We start from the raw sequence: 22,582 nt of genomic DNA on the forward strand, positions 1-22,582 counted from the left end.
TTTTTTTTTCTTTTCCTTTTTTTCTCAGTCCCTCCATGTCTCCTACCCCCTACTGCCCTACCCTCACCCTTACCAGAGATGTCTGCCTGCTCTCAGTCACCTCTGCAGGCTGAGGGCAGAGAAGCAGTGAGGAAACAAGCACATGGTTTAGTGACAAAAAGATTAAAGTTCATTCTTTACCAACTTTGTATTCAGCCTTGGACACATTAAGCTCTCTGAGGCTCAGTTTCTTCTACAACGTTGCGGAGGTAATGACACGCACTTTATAGAAGGTTGCTGTGTGGAAAAAATGAGTAAATTCCTGTGAAGGACTTGCTTCATGGCCTGGCACTCCGTCAGCGTTTGAGCCATGTATATAGCTGATAGCGTGAGTCCAATACCATGATACACACAGACGCCTTTTGAGAATTTTAAAGGACCTTGAACACAAGCTGATATTAGTTCAACACTGTTAATCCACTTCTTACAATGTACTGGAAGTCTGTGAAGTATTTGATAATTCTCTTCACTCAGAGTCTGGAGACTGGAATACTGTCTGAGAGTGGCAGACCACCTCCCCTTTCGCTGATTGGCAGAGGGAGACCTGGCTGGACAGGAGGAGGAGACTAACTCAGCGGTGGGGGAAAGTGGTGGGGTAACCTGGCTGAACACTCTCAAGGGGAAAGGCAGGAGTTTCTCACGATGGCTGGAACAAAGACACTTCTGATGCTGGAAAACTTCATCGGTGGAAAATTTTTACCTTGTAACTCGTATATAGATTCTTACGACCCATCTACAGGCGAGGTGTACTGCAGAGTACCAGACAGTGGAAAAGAAGAGGTGAGTGTGTTCACTCAGGAGACTGAAATGGTCTGAATAGGTCGGTGAATTATGTGTAAATTCATTTCTAGAAGAAAAAGTCTGAAATGGTCTTAATATGTCAGTGAATTGTGTATAACTAACTAATTTTCTAGAAGCAACGGGGAGGATGTGGGGGTTGGAAGAAGGTTAAACTTTAGCAGAAGGCAGATTTTTAGTTCTAGAAAGATGTACTTTGTAACTGGTCATGTATGGTACATGGAGCAAATCTCAGGTTAATTATATGTTAGAAGCAAATCATTAATTTAGGCCCCCTAAGACACAGGCACAAGTTTTAGACATTTCTTAATAAGGGTCTAGTAAAAAGTATTGTTTGAAAGAATTGTCAGTATTACGTGCTCCCTTTCTCTACCGAGTGTTACTTAAACTTGCCAGTATATCCGTGGCTTTCTAAAAAACTTGTTACTTTGCTAATACACAAAATTAGAAAAACCCAGGCATCTATTTTAGACGAGGGGCCCAGTGCACGAATTCATGCACTTTGAAAGGAACTGTGGGCCGAGAGGCTGCAGTAGGCACAGGGGTGGTCTTGGCCCATCCTCTGCTTCTCCGCTCAGCCCCTCCCACCTCTGCCCTGGTCCCCTGTCTGCCAGCAGCCCTGCTCCCGCCCCCGCAGCTCCCATGCACTGACGGTGCCAGCCACACTCACACCTACTGATGGCACAAAGCAAATGGGGCCTGCGTCAGCAGTGGGTGTGAGTGGGGCTGGCGCCATCAGTGGGTGAGAGTGGCGGCTGCTGCCCTGATCGCCCCTCATGAGCAGGGGAAGGTGGAGAAGCCCTCAGGGGCTATCAGGGCCAGCAGCCGCCACTCGCACCCACTGATGGCGCCGAGTGATTGAGACTGGCGCCAGGCACCAGCAGCGGGTGCAAGCGGTGGCTCCAGCACTGGCTGTGGGTGCAAGTGGCAGCTCTGGCACCTGCCACAGGTGTGAGCACCTGGTGGGACCATGATGCGCAGGAGCTAAGAATTTTCAGTAACCACTAGAGGCTTGCTCTGATGACAGCGACTGGCACCCCACCATGGTCTAACACCCCCGCTCACCTGCTCCACCATCCCACAGCAGCCAAAGCCCACCATGTTCCGCACATGCCCTCTGATGGTCAGCGCACATCATAGCGACCGGTTGTTCCGTTGTTTGGTTGTTCTTGTTACTTTGCCCTAATATTTGCATATTAGCCCTTTATTATATAGGATTATCCTCTAATACTTCTTCAAAAATATCTAGTAAAATAAGCCGGGACCGGTTTGGCTCAATGGATACAGAGTCAGCTTGGGGACTGAAGGGTCCCGGGTTCGATTCCGGTCAAGGGCATGTACCTTGGTTGCGGGCATATCCCCAGTAGGGGGTGTGCAAGAGGCAGCTGATCAATGACTCTCATCAATGTTTCTAACTCTCTATCTCTCTCCCTTCCTCTCTGTATAAAAATCAATAAAATATATTTTAAAAAAATCTAGTAAAATAAAACTGGCCATTTCAATGGGGAAATTAAAAATCAAATTTCCATTTTTTTAGAATTAAATTTAACAGCATCCTTTTTCTTACTTGAGAGCTTCATGTTACACACATTAAAATTTTTACTGATATAGAATTAATTTTATTGGATGCATTTTATAAAATATTTGAAGTATATTTCATCAGTTATTACACTGAGAATGTAAATATATCTGGGGTGATAAATGTGGGTGATGTGTGTATACTCATCTAATGCCTAATGTACTCCAAATTATTTATTTTTGTTTTTTATTTTATTTATTTCCATCACCATTTATCTCCCATAATTTTTTTTTTAAGTTACAGAGAACTAGGTTATTTAAAGACTTGAGGCATGGGGGTGGTGTCCCTCAGCCTGGCCTGCACCCTCTCCAATCTGGAATATCGTCTCACAATTCGGGACCACTGGCTCCTAACCACTCGCCTGCCTGCCTGATCTCCATTAACTGCCTCTGTCTGCCGGCCCGATCACCCGCTAACCACTCCCCTGCCAGCCTGATCGCCACCTAACTGCTCCTCTGCTGGCCTGATGACCCTCCCCTCCCCCAACTTCCCTTCCCTGATCACCTCATTAGTGTTCTCCCCTGCCAGCCTGATCTTGCCCCTAACTGCTTGCTCCCTTGCTGGCCTGATTGCCCTTAACTGCCTCTGCCTTGGTCCCCACCACTGTGGCTTTGTCCGGAAGGAAAATGTTCAATTGACTCAGTCTAATTAGCATATTACCCTTTTATTAGTATAGATAATTGTAACCTTAATACAATATATAGTATTATATGCAAGGTTTTTGAAGGAACAATTATTTTCTATTGTTAATATATTTTATATCTGCTGAAGCTGGTTTGGCTCAGTGGTAGAGCGTCGGTCTGCAGACTGAAGGGTCCCGGGTTCGATTCCGGTCAGGGGCATATACATTGGTTGTGGGCATATCCCCGGTGGGGGGTGTGCAAGAGGCAACTGGTCGATGTTTCTCTCTCATCGACGTTTCTAGCTCTCTATCTCTCTTCCTTCCTCTCTGTAAAAAATCAATAAAATATATTTAAGAAAAAAAAATATATATTATATCTGTATTGCATTAAAAAGAACCTTGTCTTGTGGATTAAAGTTTGAAAATATTGGCTAATGTTGGTTAAACTGTACCCACACTTTTGTTTGCTTCTAATGACCTTGGATAGATGTGGGAAATTCATCCTTGTTTTCTCCAGTCTTCCTCATTTTTAGTGTGTTTTCCAAAGGGAAGTTAAAAATGAAAAATAAGACAAATTCAGTTGAAATATTTTTTGCAGCTAATGCTCATGCATTTTCAAATTATGGCTGCACCTACTAGTAGAGGATTAAATATTTTGGAGTTCCCAGCAAACTACCATGCAAATATTCTATTTGATCCCATAAATATTTGGTCACCATGTTTGAAATATTTGGTCACCATGCAAACTACATGCCCAACTTCCCCCAAAGTCACTCACAGAAAGTGCAGCTGGTGCTGCTCATAGTGGTTCCCATTTGTTCAGTTTCTGAGATATACTTTGCATCCACAGCCCCTTATTATAACTTGTCCCAAATAGAAGTCATAACCTACAAATTGGACTCTGTCATCATCCTTATTTTACAGAGCACAGTATGCTAACACTCATCTCTGCTGCTTGGGCTCAGACAGTGGTCTCTCTCTCTCTCTCTCTCTCCCTCCCTCCCTCCCTCCCTCTCTTTGACTTACAGCACTGCAGACAGAAGCACAGACTGGAGTCAGACAGCCTGGCTTGGAAGACGAGCTATACCACTTAGTACCTACGGTCTTGAGCTTGAGTTGAACCTCCTTTTGCCTCCTTCTCCTTATCTATGAATGGGGGGAAATCATATCTACTTGTTCTGAGAATTAAACAGACTGACTTATGTAAAACCCTTAGTGTCTGGCATCTATCAAAGCTTTCTAAGTGTTAGCTTTCTATATTAAATGGACACAGGACATGTAGCATTAAACCATTTTAGAAGGCATTACTAAAATTGAGTTTTCTGCTTCTCAAAAAGATTAGAGTTTTATATTGACAGCTATCAGAAGATTAGAATTTTACATTACTGAAGAAATGAACTCTTTTCCTGTTGCCTTGGCAACAGGGTGTCCACGAGCCTGCATCTGTGGTGAAGATCACTAAGGCCCACATGTCTTCCTTCATCCTGTCTGCAGGTCCGTGGTAGAGGCTCATTTTTTGAGGTGAAACCATCATCTTTCCAGACATTTCTAATTAAAGCGAGAATCATTTTATACCTTACCTCAGCTCATCTGAAAGTGACTTTGCATAAAGAAAGCAGGAGAGAAGTGTGATCAGGCTTTTGGTAAGAGGGCCTAAGCGCTGATGGTGGAATTGATCACATGATACAAGAAATAAGCTGTAGCATCAGGAAGCCTGTGAAGAGGATTCTGGGGCTGAGCCTGTGGGCCCAATGGTGGGGAAGACTATGATTATAATTGTTTGTCATGCATGTGAGAGAGGAGAGGGCAACACACTGTATGGATTTTCTATCTTACACATCGCCTAAAAGAGGAGAAAGGCAGCAGGTGGTCTGAAAATGTATTCTGCCGTGCACGTACATTCCTATACACTACTTCCTTTTGGAGTTAGCTCTGAAATTGGGTCCCCAAGCTCTCTGTTCAATTGCAGGTACCCTTCTCTCCAAAAGAGGCCTCTTTCCCTGGGCAGAGATAGGCAGGGAGCAAGGAGCTGGGGTGGTTGTTATGCCATAGCAGCCTAGCTCGTGGTCTTGGCAGCCACAAAGATTTGGGTTTGAATCCTGACTGCCAATTATTGGCTGTGTGACTTATGGCAAGTTACTTGAGCTCTCTGTGCTTTAGTGTTTTTCATCTAAATGGCCAAAGCAATACTCGTGTTACAGAATTTTAAAAGGGGTTAAATGAAATGATTTGTGTAATAGCACTTAGCAGATTTCCTTATATGTAAAAATCCTATATAATAAAGAGTTAATATGCTAGTGGTCATCACGCCATCATGCTGTAACAACCAGATCAGCAGGAGGCTGCATGCACTGCAGGTGCATGTGGGTGGGAGAGGACTTGATGCTGTGTCCTTCCAGATAAAGTTGCAGCGGCATCCTGAGGTCCAGGCCAGCTGAGGATGGCAGCTGCCAAGGCCCAGGGCCCGAGGCTCAGGCAATGAGGGCTGGGCCGAGGCTCAGGAAAACTGCGATGGCTGCGAGGGCTGAGCCTCAGGCAGCTGTGTGGCTGGCAGTGGCAGCAGCAGAGGCCTGATGGGCGGCGCCTTCCCCTGATCAGCCATGGGGAGCAGGCCTAAGCCATCAGTAGGACATCCCCTGAGGGCTCCTGGACTGTGAGAGGAGGCAGGCCAGAGTGAGGGACACCCCCCCCCCCCCCCCCCCCAAGCAGTGCACAAATTTTCGTGCACCAGGCCTGGAGTTAGTCAATAAATTACCAATATGACTGGTCATTCCAAATGGGATGACAGTGATTTCAAACAAAATTATCAGATATGTCTGAGCTGGATTAAGAGTTTAGAGATTCTGTGGATCTCAACTAAGTTTCCCCTCTCATAGGATATTTTTAAAAGTCTATATTTTGAAATGACTGAAAATGTGCATCTGTTAAAACTCAAATTGCTTCTTTCTAATTATCTGATTGCCACATTCTGGATATGGGGCTCGGAATGGAGCATTTTTGTTTTTGTTTTTGTGGTTCTTCTGCTTTGCTGGTCACATCAGCAAACCCCTGTGGGTAGATCAGCTCTGGGACTATTCGGAATTAGGCAGGGAATAATCTTGGCATGTATGGATCCTGGATTCCTGTGATCCCTGGGAGCAACCACGGTCCTAAGGGGTAAGACGACCCTCTTCCGTCTGCTCACAGGTAGAGGCTGCGGTGGCAGCCGCCAGGGCCGCCTTCCCCGGCTGGTCGGCCAGGAGCCCGCAGGAGCGCTCGCAGGTGCTGCACCGCCTGGCAGACCTGCTGGAACAGGCCCTGGAGGAGCTGGCTCAGGCCGAATCCAAGGACCAAGGTGAGCGGTGAGCAGTGAGCAGGTGCATCTGCAGGGCTGTCTCTGCCGGCCTTCCTTCTACCAGAGCACGGGATGGACTGCAGCTGTCCCTTACTAAATGCTTTTATGGAAAGTGCAGCCCATTATCAGAGGCTGGACAACCATCCTTCCTCAACTGTAATCGCTGGAACTGGGCACTCTTTTCGTGTTTCTCCACCTGGGACCACAGGGCCGCAGGCACCCAGGCTTCTCCTGAAGGAGGAAGAGGGGGAAGCAAAACCACCCAAGGCCTCTGAGGGCAGAGGCACCCCATTCTCATGGCCAAAGCGAGTCCCTGCTGAACCCAAGTTCAAGGGGCAGGGAAATAAATACGCTCTGTTTGGTGGGAGGAACTGCAAACATGCGTGTCAAAGGGCATAGAGCTGGGGAGGGAGGAAGGGTCGGTCACGTGATCTTCCCCCAATTCTGAGAGGCAAATTAGAAAGCAAAGGTCATTTGAAGAGCAGTTCACAGTCAAGTTACTTACAAAGTGATCTGAGACTCCACTGTTCTTCCCACACAATTGTCCCAATTTTCTTTTTCTTTAAAAAAAATATATTTTATTGATTTTTTTCACAGAGAAGAGGAGAGAGGGATAGAGAGCTAGAAACCTCGATGAGAGAGAAACATCGACCAGCTGCCTCTTGCACACCCCCCACTGGGGATGTGCCCGCAACCAATGTATATGCCCTTGACCAGAATCGAACCTGGGACCTTTCAGTCCGCAGACTGACGCTCTACCACTGAGCCAAACCGGTTTTGGCTGTCCCAATTTTCTTACCTGCTTCCCAGAAGTCAGGGTCATGGAGTAAATGCCTGTGGGTCTTTGCAATAAAATCTGTTAGGAAAGGCAATTGCTTACAATGATGTGCGTGCTGTAAACCAGCCTGCGGTCAGGCAGAGGCCTGCCTCCAAGCCCTTGGGAAGAAAATGATTCCTGCTGGAGCTCCAGGCAAGCTTAGGTCTCTGGTTTGTTCACCCAGGAGCTAGGATGTGCGTGGGAGACGTGATGGGTGATCGAGCGCCACACAGCTGCAGTGCCAGGGGTTTCCTGCCTACGTCTGCCACGTGCCCATCTTAATGACCCCTCCCTGAATTGGGGGTGGAGGAACATTTAATACACATTACGTGATTATCAAAGTGGTTTTTGGTGATGTGCAAATAGCAGCTACCTTTACACCCACGATTCCAACTCCCTCTTCGTGACACGTACAAAGCTTGCGATTTTGAAGGAGCTGGTGTGGGGGAAGTATTAGCATCTGGCAGATTTATGATGACAGCTCTGAATTGTGCAGCCCACAAAGCAAAGATCATTTGACTCAATTTACCTCCCCCACCTCACCTTATAAACCTCATATCTAATTATTTCATGGTTTTATTAAACCACGACCTATGCTCTGTACAGTCAGTGAATGTCTGTCCCAGGCTAGAAGGAACGGAGGCCCCTGCAGGGGGAGTGGGGTATGTGTGTGGTACTGTCTCCACTGTCCATGGCTAAATACACCGACGGTGCTTTCTGTTGTTGACTGTTTTCACAGGGAAAACCATAACCCTGGCAAGAACCATGGACATTCCCCGGTCTGTACAGAACTTCCGGTTCTTTGCCTCCTCCATCCTGCACCACACGTCAGAGTGCACCCAGATGGACCACATGGGCTGTCTGCACTACACTGTGCGGGCCCCTGTGGGGATCGGTAGGTGCCGCTCCAGGAAAGCCTGGACCATGACTGCACAGAGAGCAGCTCAGTCAGTTCTGTAGAATTGATCTAAAGGGACAGATTAAGGCAAAGGAAAGACTTGCACATCTGTCAAACACAAGGCCCGCGGGCCAAATCCAGCCCGCCAGGCCTTGCAATGTGGCCCGCACCGCGCTGTCATCATTGCACTCCGCTGTCAGTTTATGACATTGTCAGTTTATGACTGTTCAGTAAACCATTCGGCCCGCGATTTAGGCTGGATTTTAGATTTTGGCCCCTTCTCTGATTGAGTTCGACACCCCTATTCTAGTGTGACTAAAATACAATTTGGGCCATTTCTGGTTTATTTTTTGTGTGTGAAATTCTCTACTTATTCCCGGAAAATTGTTCTTGGGAAATCATAGGTAAAAGAACGACGCTGAGAGGAAATTCACGAAGGAGGATTTTCCCCCCTTTGTAACAACAACAACAATAATAACAACAAAAAAGTCTATTTCCAGAAAGTAGATTAAGAGTATGGCTTCTGGATGTGTGTGGGACAAATTACATAACATTTGTGTGCTGCAGTATTCTTATCTGAAAAACTGAAAGAATAGTTTGATTTTGTATTTATGTATTTTATATGAGTTAAATAAATTAGTAAGTGTAGAACATTCAGAACAGTGCCAGGTACATGGTAAATAAGCTATGGCTGAATTATCTGATTTCCTCATTCATTTCTTTGCTTCCTGCCTTTTGAAGACCCCTAATTATCTGCAATGACTGAAAATTTCCACTAGATGTCAATATTTCCTTTCAGAAAACCCCCACTGTTCATATTTTACCAGTTATGTTTTATGACAGGATAACAGAATATGTTAAAGGGGAAAAAAAAAAAATGGGACATCTTACCAATTTGATTATTTGAAGCCTTTGGAAATGATATTTTCAAGGCATTATGAACGATTCAGACATCTTCCTAAGAAGTATGCAAATACATTATGCTGCAAAAATATTATATCCTAAAGCAAAGAGTTTTCAATGGGAAATGTAATATCATAAACTATTTTTATATACTTTTATAGCACAGACTTGAAGGCAGATTATAAATTAAGTGGCTTTGCTTTTATTTTTGCTTGCTTCATCGTTGGGAGGCTGGGCAGTTTCATACTATCACATGAAAATACACTCTAGTTGTTGATTCTGTTATTTAAAGAGAAATCCCATCTGATCAGGATACAGGTGAGAACTTAGAGAAACTTTTTTAATGCAAAAGTCCTCTGGCCGATATAAGATGGATTTCACAACTTCCGAACCTATTTGCTCCTATTTTATAAATAATTCTAAAAAGCTTGAATTTTATGTCCCCACCCAATAAACTCTGAAGAAATGGCAGCTGGAGAGCTTAATGATGAGGAGGGAGAGATTTAGACACGTGTAAAGATGAGTCCATAAATCTCAAGACCCATCACATTATGGAACTGTTTAGCCCCCAAATTTATACAACTGTTGCTCATTAGTATAATTGTAAGCTACCAAGAAAAGACTGAACTGTATTGATTTATAGTATTACAAGGCACAGTTGTTGGTAATACATTTTGGAATGATTTCCCTGAAGTTGGCTACAGATAAGCAAAGTTGGGGGTTGTAGGAGCTTAGATTCCATGCAGCGAAAGGAGAACCCCGTAGGGCCAGTCTGCTCTGAGGGGCATGTCATTTTGGCACTGCTTCTGCTCTCGGTTAGCTGGTCTGATCAGTCCCTGGAATTTGCCACTCTACTTGCTGACCTGGAAGATCGCTCCGGCAATTGCTGCGGGCAACACCGTGATCGCCAAGCCCAGCGAACTGACTTCAGTGACTGCGTGGATGATGTGCAAACTCCTGGAGAAAGCAGGTAATTACGTGTTAGAGTTTGAGGGGGGATTGGCTCTGGGGCTGCACATTGTGTAGGGCTTTAGCCCCCTTAGAGTCACTGACATTTGAAAAGTTATTTTGGGTAGAAACCTACTGAACAGCAAAACAGATTCCACAGACATCTTTAGTTTTTGTCTCCCTGTTCCTTTTCTGAGAAATCCCCTTCATCCGTGGGGCTTACTCATAGGGCTTCCTCTATTCAACCCTAGAACATGCCACAGCAGGACAGTTCCTCCCTGCAGGTTCAGCTGGCAGCAAAGGGCACATGATAGGGAGACAAGGAGAGGCTTAAAGAGCCCCAACGAGCCAGATACCAGCTTGCTCCAGGGGCTGTCCAAATCTGATGTTGGAACCACAAGTTAACCTTGATGAAAATAAGAGTACTACTGGTACTTCTCTGGTTTGGATAGCTATAGAATACCTGCTAAAAACAGTCCATTTTCAAGAGATTTTAAATACATCCCTCTGTTTCCCCTGCATTTGGAATCATTACTCAGGTGCTGCTATAACCTGGCTTTGTGTCCCCTTTTTGCTAATATTGTAATGACCACATTCAGGTTGGGTTTCTGGTTTAGTTTCAGGGTTTTCAGCCTGACACTGCACCCCACAAGAAGGCCGCTTGCTGTCAGGTCACTCAGTTCATATTTCCATGTCCTGGGGAGGAATGATGAGGGGGTGGCAGGGAGGGGGCTGTCTTTCTGGCTCTCTCTCTCTCTCTCTCTCTCTCTCTCTCTCTCTCTTTCTCTCTCTCTCTCTCTTTTTAAAATATATTTTATTGATTTTTTTACAGAGAGGAAGGGAGAGAGATAGAGAGTTAGAAACATCGATGAGAGAGAGTCATCGATCAGCTGCCTCTTGCACACCCTCTACTGGGGATATGCCCGCAACCAAGGTACATGCCCTTGACCAGAATCCAACCCGGGGCCCTTCAGTCCCCAAGTCGATGCTCTATCCATTGAGCCAAACTGGTTTCGGCAATTTCTGGCTCTCTTGGTCTCTGTTGTGTGTATTTCCTTCAAGGAGGATTGCCAGTGTCCATGGTTCAGGGTTCAGGTTCAGGGTTCAGGTTCTGGAGGAGGCCGTACAAAATTGAAAGAGACAAACAAGAAAATACTAATTTGGGAACTGGGGGCTAGGAGGAAGCCCAAGAGAGGACTCCCTTTGCTCTTTGATCCCTTTTATTCAGGTTCTGGGATACATCCATAGCCCTTTGACAGGCAATTCCAAAAATAGCTCAATGATAGCCCATCAGCAAGGATTTACATGAGACTAAAAGGTGGAAGTTGCTTCAGCTCCATTTTTCTCCACCGGACAATGGGTGTATGGCTCTCTGTCCTTGCCAGAGCCTCCATGTTGACCAGCCTTCTGGACTCCTTGTCCACCCCTTTCTGCGCGTGAAGGCAATGGGGAGCTGTACCCTGCATTTTCTGGGCCAAAGCATCTGGAGAAATTCAGCCTAGAGTGTATGCTAGGCAGAGGTGGTACTGTAGTTTTTGCTTTACTACTAAACTAGAGATGGCCATAAGAGTTGAATCCCACCTACTGGGCTTTCAAGGAGCATCTCTATGTAACCTAAAGTTCTCAACATGCCGAGGATACTTACTGTAACGGATACTGTTTCCCATCCAGGTGTCCCACCAGGTGTGGTAAATATTGTGTTTGGCACAGGGCCCAGGGTAGGCGAGGCCCTGGTGTCCCATCCAGAGGTGCCCCTCATCTCCTTCACTGGGAGCCAGCCTACAGCCGAGCGGATCACACTGCTGAGTGCTCCCCACTGCAAGAGGCTCTCCTTGGAGCTGGGGGGCAAGAACCCTGCCATCATCTTTGAGGATGCCAACCTGGAGGAGTGTATTCCAACCACTGTCAGGTCCAGCTTTGCCAACCAGGCATGTCCTCTGGGTTTTGGTTTGCTTGTTTGTTGGTCGGTTTTGAACTCTGCTGCCCTGTCAAGTAGGATCTGTTTCATCTTAATGCACAGCCAGGAGTGAGTAGATCAACCCGGTGCTGTATCAGTGAAAGGAGAATCATTACTTTGTGTTATTCCATTGACCATCTGTTCAATTTCAGTGTCAATCCATAGCCTCGTAGAGTCACAGCTTCTGTTCAGCACGTTCATTTTCTTGAATTACACAACTTTTATCAGGGGGTAGTCATGGGCAAAATTATTGATTTTTGCTACTTCAAGCTTATCCATACTGGTATTCATCGATTTCCCCAGACATTTCTTGCTCTCTAGATGCCCTACTTCCAGTAAACCTTTTTCTCCTCCCAGAAGCCTCTCAAATGCATTTTCATCCTTAGAAATAAATACTAGAACCGGTCTAGAGCTGGTTTCTTACCTTAAAGTCACCGATGAGTTTCAGGGCAACTCTGCATCTCCTGAAACTGAAACAGGTGTTTTCCTGGGATCCATAGTTCTCACCAAGGTCTTCAAGTCCATAGCATCCCAGAGGGTGAGGAACGTAAGGTCAGATACCCTACACTGTAGGCTTCGTGGAGAGGGTAATAGTGCCTGCTTCAGTGCAACATATGAGCCTCAACACCCAGGACAGTCCCTAGGATGGAGCATACATACTGAATGATTTTCTCCAAAGCTGTGTTCTACATTTTTAAGATAAAAAACCTAGACTTAAGCCAAAGAGTTAGAACTTCCATAGAAGGAAAGATGAGTGGAATGAGATATATCTTTATTCAACCTAACTTGAATAATTTGCATAATCTTTTGAACCTTCACTTTTTTACCAGTAAATTATGGCAATTGTAATAATTATGCCTTCCAATAGGGTTTTTGTGAAAAACATTCTGTATAATGATTATTTTCATGATCACTATAATTGTAATTAATTATCTCTCAGAAATTTCTAGAAAAAGTGCAGCATGATCTGTCCATGAAGGAGTGTGTCCTGCAGTCTTGTCATTTTCCTCATGTGTCATTCTTGGCAGGGTGAAATCTGCCTCTGTACCAGCAGGATCTTTGTCCAAAAGAGCATCTATAGTGAATTTTTAAAGAGGTTTCTAGAAGCTACCAAACTGTGGAAAGTAGGCATTCCCTCCGACCCATCCGCCAGCATGGGAGCTCTGATAAGTAAAGCTCATTTGGAGAAAGTAAGTAAATCTCTGCCATGTACATCACAGGAAGAGTTCTTGTTTGGAGAGAAACTCAGTGCAAGGCATGCTTTGGAATATTATTAATTACTATCTTATATTTGAGCAGTTATGACCTGTGGGAAATTATCTATGGATAGAGTCTAAAAATGTTGGATGTGAATAAACAAATGTAGTGCAGATTTAGAACAGCATCTGTGTGAGATGAATGCGCTTGAGAAGTCAGCATGAAGATACCACGAGAAGAGTGAGAAAGGCAATTTTCAAAGTATAAAGGTCAAAATCTCCATAAGTAACTGTTCCCAGTGGAGAGGGTGCTGCCTCTGGCTTATATCAGATAGCATTTTGTAATTTCCAGAATACACAGTCCGAATTATGTGGTCTTTAGTTAGTGGAGTGACTAGCAGTGGCCTATGTGGGAGAAGCCATTGATGGTGTATGGGTGGTTTATGAAATTTCAATTTCTAAAAGTCATTTTAATTTATTACCTGATGTGACCCTTCCCAAAATCAGTCATAGATTCTGGTACTAGAAGGCTCTTGTCTTCAGCTGCAGTAACTAAGACCCACCACGGAAAATGTGCCTCCGTCATCAGTCACTAAGGGGCGAAGCCGTTACTTAAGTTTGTAGAAATCTGTGGCACCGCACTGATTTGGCAGACTTAGCACTCAGTTTAACATTGACCTTCACAATATTGTGAAGCACAGAGGTCACAGGTGGGAGGGTGATGTCGCTTGATGTTCTCTTCTTTTTTTTTTTCTCTCAGTGAAATAGGAAGAAGGTGTTGGGGTTTTCAGGAGAGAGAAGGAAGTATGGAATAGTTTTGCAGATCAGGAGAGAGAATGGACTTTGAAATGATTGTGTTATCAGCAGGCAACTCCAAGGGCTCATTGAGGCTTGCGGTCACTTATTTAAAGTGAGGCTAACCAGCATGCCTCTTTTCTTCCAATCCAACTCACCTGTTAGATTACAGGTGCCTAGGCAGCAGTCCTCAGAGCATCCATGGGACTCATAGTTGTGGATGTCGCCTCCTTGTGGAATGAGGAATCACCAGGTGTAGGAGGCTTCTTTGTTCTCTCTTGTCCGGCTGTTCTGGACACCAGGCCTCCAGGCCTGCCCACCCATGCAAATAACTGTTGCAAAGCAAGTGAAGCATGTTCTGAATGCTTCCTATGGAGCAAAGGTTAACTTCCAGAAGCATTTTTGCAGTAGGCTAGGGGCTTGGTGCAGGCTGAAGTCCCCTTTGAAATTCACCACTCACCTGAAGTTTAAAGTGCTCTCTAGGAAATCAACAGGGAGACTTTTTTTTTTTTTTTTTTTTCTATCTTAGGCCATTATTCACCCAATAAAGGGATATATATCAGTGAAGGAAATAACATTATGTGATTTTCCTGTGGGCTTTAACATAATATTTTGAAAATATATTTTTTATTTATTTCAGAGGGGAAAGAAAAGGGAGCAGAAGATAGAAACATCAGTGATGAGAGAGAAACATTGATTGGCTGCCTCCTGCATTCTCCCACTGGGGATCAAGCCCAAAACCCAGGCACATGCTTTGGGAATTAAACTATGACCTCCTGGTTCATTGGTTGACACTCAACCACTAAACCACGCTAGCTGGTTCTAATATGATATTTTTGATGCTCAGCATGACCCTACTTGCACACAGTGGCCTTTTCTTTAGGCTGCCTCATGGTTCTTCTGAGCTCCACCCAAGGCCCCCTTGTAGGCATCTCGGCTCTCTGACAGCAAATAGCTTCAGCCATGTGAGTTACTTGTCCCCACATGGGCAATAGGCCCTCTTCAAAGCAAGCCTCAGACCCTGTGGGTGCTCACTAGATGTCCCAGGATGCTGATAGGAATCACGAGGAGGCAACTTAAAACCTGGTTGTGCTGAGCTCACACGCTGTCCTTTTAAGAGGATCCTGTGTCCATGCTGATATTTCAGATTAGCCAAGTTACTTTTAAACCTTGCTTTATTATCATAGTTATTTGATATACATGGCTGTGATGTATCTTGTTATGTATGGTCACACCTCACCTGTTCACAGTCAAGCCTGAGTCTTTAAAGTGGCCCGGGAGTCTGTTACCCATTACCACTGTCCCTATTACCTCTGTCACCCTTCCCCTCCCTCATTCTGCTGCTGCATGCTAACCTCCCTATTCTTCCTTGAAAATATCAGGCCACTCCTTCTTGCCTTTTACTCTTGCTGCCCTGCCCCATGGAACATTCAGAGATTTACTTGGCTTTCTTCTTAGATCAAATGTTACCCTCTGAATTAGAGCTTGCCTTTATATAGGGTGCTATATAAAGTCACACCTACCAGAACTTCTCTGTCTCTTTGCAGCTTTATTTTTCTCCCTGACTCTTACTACCACCTGACATATAATATGCATTATTTATTCCTTTATTGACTATTTTTACTTGATTAGAATGAAAGCTCCATGATCACTTTCATTCACTGCTAGATCCTTACATCCCCCCAAAATGCCTGGAACATAATAGGTGCATATTATTGTTGGACAAATGTTTGAATTAACACTGCATCTTGTGTTCTAGTTATACCCCCAAATTTGAGGATTCCATTTTCCTTGAACACTTGAACACAAGCATCTCATATCACTGATCATTAAATCACAATAACAATAAAAAAATCCATATAAACACATACAAGGCTTTGAGGTTTTGCTTCATCCTCTAACTCTTCATCTTTCCATTGGTTTTTCAGCTTATGTCACAGGCAACTTTAGAACTGAATTTTAGTTTCTTAAAAATCTTTGAAAAATATTGGTGTTCAACTCCTCATTATTATACAAATCCAACTTCTTACATGCCAACTAAGAATTTCAAAAAATATGATCAGCTTATTTTCTAAATTCATTAGAGGTTTTTTCAGAATTACTACAAATAGGCAAGTGGACCGTTTACTGTAGGTCCACAAACCCCCTCCCCCAATGTTCTTGCTTTCTCAAGAACCAACTTATAAAGAGGTACCACAACTTTTCAATTATAATACATTTTAGTTGAAAACAACATATTCCTCCAAATTATCAAACTTTTGTTTCATTTTGTTTTTGGTGATTCCCAGCAACTTTAATTGATCCCCAACACGAACATAGATAATTTAGCAAGTTGTAGTATCAAAATATTTTAGTATACAATTTTCAAAAAAATTTCTAGAGTTAAATACACACCTTAAACTTTGTGTATTTGAGTGACTCCACAGAGAAGACCTTAAATCACCTTCTTTTCAGTATGCTGGTGGTCGGGGTCCAATGACAGGGATCCCCATGTATGGGGTGTCCTGGTGCATCCTGAGGACTTACTTGCTGCAGACTGAGAAGGTATCAAGGGCAGGTGGGAGCTGAGGCCTCCTTTAGCATGTGTGTGTCCACTTAGCACCTGTGCACAGAGAGGAGTGCACCACCTGCAGGCTCTGGGTAACCCCAACCCCAGGTCCATCTCTGTGAGTTTCACCAAGTGAGCTAGTACTCATCTGAGTTCAGGCTAAGATATGAAGGGAAAGCTTGGTTTCCCACCCCCCCTTTCTTCCTCTTGGCCTTTTCAGATTGTGATTTTTCAGTTCAGTCTGCCAAACCACGTGTGATCAGGAGAAAGGGGACAACTTTCCTTGCCTTTTGCCAGAAAGCTCTGGGGGCTGTGTGCTAAGGAAGGTCTATTTGTGATCTTTGCATTCCTCATCTCCTCTTCTGCATTATGTCTATATCCTCTCAAAATAGAAATAGCCCTGCAGAGTCTGGGGTCTTTATGTCCATCCTACCTCTGTGCAATTGTCATAATAGAATGGTGATGCAGTGACAGAAGAATCCAAGTAGAATGTGTAAAGGTTGTGTTGTACTGGCAAATGTCTCAGAAACTCACAGAGACAGAGTTTCTCACATGTTCCTAAGTGGAAATGTCACATCCCAGGTTCCTAGTAGCTGCAGGGGATGCAAAGTAAATAGCAATGATTCTGTCCTCAAGGAATGAAGAAAAGTCTCCCTTGCCTATTTCAGACAGTTGCTTTTTCTTTCTATTTTTACCCTCCATAATTCTCCCCTACTTGTCTGTCTGGAGAATCTGGCTGTATGCCTACCTTCCCATACATGCACGTAACTAGTGAGATAGAATTCTCGAGTGTTTACAAGGAGGCTGAGGAAGCCCAGAGGATGTTCACAGATGCATCTCCCAGTTGGACCAGGCTATGAGGTCCACTCTTAAAGTTTCCTATCTCCTTTGTCACCTAAGCAAACTGACACACAGAGGGGGGACACCTCTGAAGTCTTTTAGCTAGTAAGTGTCAGATCATGCATGCATTGTCATCTGCATCAACAGCAATGGCCGCTGCTGGCATTCAAGAGACTTACTGTGCCCCAGACATTATGCTAACTATTTTACATATTTTATTTAATCCTATGGATAGATGGCAGTGTTAAACTTATTTTCAGGTCATGAAACTGAGACACAGAGCATTTAAAATTCCTGAGCTAGTGAGTAATTTGAGCACAGTTGGGCTCCCAAGTCCACTCTTCTCTATGCTCTGATTTTATATGCAAAACTAGTAAGTACTAACAATTCTCCACTCAAGAAAAGATTTGTAATAATAATTCATTATATTTCAAAGCATATTACCAGTCCCAAGGTTGTTTTCCCCCCAGATTTTACTGAGCTGCTAGTATAGATAACATTCTATCATCCCTCTAAAAAATAAATTCAGTTTAGTATGAGTCACCTTATGCATTAAATATTTTGATAAATCTACAATTTGAAACTAACACTTCTCTTCATATTTGATTATCCCAAATTATTTCTAAGAGATAATATAATCCTGTAATTCTGTTTAGACATGACAATGTGAAGCCAGAGCACTCCTTGTACATGGTATTGTTACATATTTCCTGGCACTGCCTCCAGAATGTGCCACTGGAGACCCTGGCCTGGACTTCCTTCATTCACCCCAGAGGCAGCCTTTGTTATCTTTTCATTAATGTGGGTGGATTGTTTTAAAGGGAGTGAGAGAGGAGGGAGAAGTCCAAACCTATTTTAGTTTCTACCCACAAACTGGCCTAGGGGTTTTCTGGGAAGGCTTTGAGATCATCATGCCAGCTGGGGGAGGAGGTGTGGCAGAAGGGAGGATAAATTGAACCAAATGTTCTGTTTTTAAAAAGTGTTTGACTTTTATGGCATATTAAGTGTGCTCCAAAATGGAGCAACAAATAATAAGATAACACCACCTTTTTTATTTATATGGCAAATATATAGCTCTATTTTGAATATAGTTCTACAGTGGAGTTCTAATTTCAATACTGGGACAGAATCCTCAGATAATAAATGATAAGTAGGAATCCAAAATGCCCCTTCAAAATTGACCCTGCCTTTGATGTACTACTTGACTCTTGTTCTGTACTTTAAATTTTGGAGATTAATTTCATATTTCTCTTATGCTGATAATGCTGCTCAGAGGCAGACTCATATATCATTGTGACTTAAACATTTCCATATATAAATACATATATAATTATTGTAAGTCTACAACCATTAGTAATAAATATCTGTTATTATCTCTAAGTCACTGGGTTAGCTTATTACATAACTTATTTTTCTATTATAGTTACCTAAATATATTTCTGAATATAATCAGTAATGAGACTAGAAATTATTTGTTCTGGAAGTTCAGATATTTGAAGGATATCCTGGACTTTAATTAAGTCTTGTACACCATTCCACTTCACACTTTCTACAATGGACATAGTCCCTCAAAAAGTGATAAAATATTCTTTTTGTGTATTTAATTACTGAATATGGCTGAATGTGAATTCTAGTGTTCCAGTTTGCTAGTTTTATGAAACATGTACCCTTTCTGAGGCTCAGTGACATCTTCAGCAAGTAGAAGATAACAATACATTGCCAACAGACTTTTGAGAGTATATGTAAGGCACACATTTACTTAAACATTAAGTAAATTACTCTTTCCCTTTTCATATGAGGACTGAATGCCCAAGTGATGAGCACTTGTGCTCCTCAGGCTCAGCAGCCGAGTGATAAGATAATCAACCTTAGATTTCTTGGCAATGACCTCATATGTCTTTCCTAGATGATTTCAAAATACCGGATTTTGTGTTGCTTTGTGTGAAGGTAAGATGTTACTAATCATGGTTTTCACCCACCCAGGTCAGAAGTTACATCAAGAAAGCTCGTGCTGAAGGGGCCCAGATTCTGTGCGGTGAGGGAGTGGACAAATTGAGTCTTCCCCCCAGGAATCAGGGAGGCTATTTTATGCTTCCCACCGTGATAACAGACATTAAGGACGAGTCCAGCTGCATGAGGGAAGAGATATTTGGTCCTGTGACGTGTGTTGTCCCCTTTGATAGCGAAGAGGAAGTGATTAAAAGAGCCAATAGTGTCAAATATGGGCTGGCAGCGACCGTGTGGTCTAGCAACGTGGGGCGTGTCCATCGGGTGGCTAAGAAGTTGCAATCAGGCTTGGTCTGGACCAATTGCTGGCTCATCAGGGAGCTGAACCTTCCTTTCGGGGGGATGAAGAGTTCTGGAGTAGGTAGAGAAGGAGCCAAGGACTCTTATGAATTCTTCACTGAAGTCAAAACCATCACCATTAAACACTGACCTTGGCCAGTGGAGAAATTGTTACGGTCAATGCCTGGCTAAGGACAATCAGTGGTTCAGTGTGGTGAATGGAAATAGTGACAGAAATTCCAGCCAGGGTTTGACTCAGCTGAAGGTTATCTAGGTGAAGAAAAACAATGTAATACTTCTGCTTGGGAAGACACAAAAAGGAAGCCAAACAATTGTTCTCCTATGTTGTGTGTTCATAGGATTTTAAAAAGTCATTTTGATTGTATTCTTGGAAATTCACAGATAATCAGATTTTTTTTCCCCATTTGCAAGTGATTAGTTAAAAAAAAAACCTACAAAGCCAAAGAGAAACAAATCACCATAATTTCCTACCTTTAGGGAGATTGTCAAGATGGTCTCCTATCCATCAGTCAGCAGCATGGCTAATTATTAATTGACTGTACTTCATTATGCAAGAGGACCGTGAATATCAATGATAAACACAGCATGGGATTTGTCAGAGAAGGAACATATGGAATCTCCCAATAAATGTATCTGCATATGCACAAAGAAAAATAACATAACTATTACTTTTGGAGGAAACTTAGGACAAGAAGAAATCGATCAATTTCTACTATGTTGTCTAATCAATTCCAATTCTTAGTGTGTGTACCTAATGAGATGTAACAATTTATTAATCCTAAAGGAAACAATAAATGTTAAGCAATTTTAGTAACCAGTATGGCATATATCTACTTTTTGAATTGTCCTTTATTCCTCCTTATCCCCATCCTTTTAAGGAGTATGGCCTTATACTAAGTAATAAAGTATTTCTAGTGCTTTCTTTTCTAGATCCTTGGTGATCAGAGGAGAAGCTTATTTTGAGCGTCTTCTATGTGTCAGGCACTGTGCTCTGAGGTTTATAGACCTTAAAATAGCACACCCAAGATTACACGAAAGGTATGGGCAGAGGTAGGTCTGACTCGAACACCAGGGCTCTGACTCCAATGCCATGCTCTCTGACCACTTAATACTTGCCTTGAACTGTGTTCCAGAAGCAGCCAAGTACTATAGTTCATAGAACATCACCGTGTGTCTCCCTTCCTTATGTCCTCCTGCTTTTGCCTCTTCCCTCTTCACCTCTAGCACAGCCCTTTCCATACTGCCTGAAACAGTCCGACTTCCCGACAGGACTGGAATCACTGATGGCCAAGCAGGTGTTCATCTCCTCTGAAGTTTCCTTTCACAGCACAGTGCTTGGCACATAGAAGGTGCTCAAAACAAGTTTTGGAAATGGAACCAGGTCTTCTTGGAGCTCTGGGATATTGACTGGATGGTATATAGGGGAGCTGGAAAGGGATACACATTGATATTTATAATTTTGCATAGAGTTTTGTTTTTATAATTTTGCATAGTGTTTTGGATATGTTGGCTAATTCACAAATGCTAAAAAACATAAATCCCCTTGAAGCCAAGTGATGGTATCATATCATACCTGATTCCTAAGGTCTATCTTCCTTTCCCCCTCCTTTCCCCACCTCCCGCCTTCCCTGGCTGAGACTTCTTGACTTTGGTTAATTAAATCTAAGACCAATTCTGAGTATCCAAGGAATTTCAGCAACTCTAGTCTCTAAGAATCTTCATTCTATTTTTTTTGTTTGCTTGCTTGTTAATCCTTATTCGAGGATATTTTTTCATTATTTTTTAGGGAGAGCAGAAGAGAGAGGGAAAGACAGAGAAAAATATCAATGTGAGAGAAACACATCGACTGGTTGCCTCCTGAATGATCCCTAACAAGGGCCTGGACTAGGGAGGAGCCTGCAACTAAAGTCTGTGCCCTTGACCAGGAATCGAACCCAGGACTCTGGTCAGCAGGCTAACGCTGTATCCACTGAACCAAACTGGCTAGTGCTCATCTTTATTCTTGTCATTGGACTGGCCAAGCTCATCCTTACTTCTCAGACCTAAGCATATCTTGATTCCAAATTCTAGCAGCCTATTTGCTCCCTATGCCTGAAAGCCCATCTCCCACTCTTGTTTTCTGCCTACAAGTATTTCTCTCTAGGACTTGGAGCCAGCCCAGCTGTTGTCACTTCTCTCTGGGCTCTGGATCCTGCCTTATGAAGGGGCTTGCTTCTCCTGACAGACACTCTGGATACCGTTCCTTGCTTCTGTGTCTCTTTGGACATTCAGAAGCTACTCCTGGGTTCACAAGGCAGTCTGATTAACATGCATTTGACTAAATGCTGTTCTCCCCATGCCAACATTATCCCAGTTCTCAGTCATTAAAACCAGTGGCTATTATGTCTTAGCATCCCATTTGGCCTTTCCTCCTTTATTTGAGTCCATCCAACTGGGTGAGTATCATGCCAAGACACTACCTGTTCCAGGCCATCCCACTGTCTCAAGCCCCACATCAGTCCTGTTTTGATGGCCAGGTGCCATTTAGGTCTGTGCCCACCCTAGGACAAAGTACCCCGAAGAAGTGCCTCCCAGCTGTGGGGCTGCCAGGGCCCCTGCAATGCTGTGCTCAGAACTGAATGAAGAAAATTTGGGTGGTGATGGTAATCACAAGTTTTAATTATATATATATAACTTTTTATTTATTTTTAGATTTTTAAATTTAATAAATCTTTATTGTTTAGATTATTACAATAGTTTCTCCTTCCCCCCCATAACTCCCCTCTACCCAGTTCCCACCCCACCCTCTGCCCTTACCTCCTCGCCACTGTTCTCATCCATAGGTGTACGATTTTTGTCCAGTCTCTTCCTGCACCCCCCCCCCCCTATACTTTTTTCCCCCCTGAGAATTATCAGTCCACTCCCTTTCTATGCCCCTGAGATTTAATCATGTTTATAAAGTTTTATTTCTAAGCTGGATGGTGGGTATTTGGGTGTTTACTATACTATTTTTTTAAAGTAG

The 22,582-nt window shown here is 43.4% G+C and overlaps 1 protein-coding gene across 1 annotated transcript; it reads left to right on the forward strand.

Moving 5' to 3' along the window:
* Nucleotides 1–613: 613 nt before the first annotated feature.
* ALDH8A1 (aldehyde dehydrogenase 8 family member A1) lies at nt 614–20,406 on the forward strand. The gene is made up of 7 exons (XM_084889503.1): nt 614–819; nt 6,225–6,372; nt 7,929–8,084; nt 9,811–9,960; nt 11,610–11,866; nt 12,924–13,085; nt 19,258–20,406. The coding sequence occupies exons 1-7, from the start codon at nt 682–684 to the stop codon at nt 19,708–19,710; spliced, it is 1,464 nt and encodes a 487-aa protein (XP_084745629.1). The 5' UTR covers nt 614–681; the 3' UTR covers nt 19,711–20,406.
* The last annotated feature ends 2,176 nt before the right edge of the window (nt 20,407–22,582 follow it).

The sequence above is a fragment of the Pipistrellus hanaki genome, assembly GCF_964339955.1.
Source record: "Pipistrellus hanaki genome assembly, chromosome: 7".
Taxonomy (NCBI): domain Eukaryota; kingdom Metazoa; phylum Chordata; class Mammalia; order Chiroptera; family Vespertilionidae; genus Pipistrellus; species Pipistrellus hanaki.

Coding starts and splice junctions, on each gene's coding strand:
- ALDH8A1 (XM_084889503.1), top strand. CDS start 682: ATGGCTGGAACAAAGACACTTCTGATGCTGGAAAACTTCATCGGTGGA. Junction 820..6,224: donor CAGACAGTGGAAAAGAAGAG/GTGAGTGTGTTC, acceptor GTCTGCTCACAG/GTAGAGGCTGCGGTGGCAGC. Junction 6,373..7,928: donor GGCCGAATCCAAGGACCAAG/GTGAGCGGTGAG, acceptor CTGTTTTCACAG/GGAAAACCATAACCCTGGCA.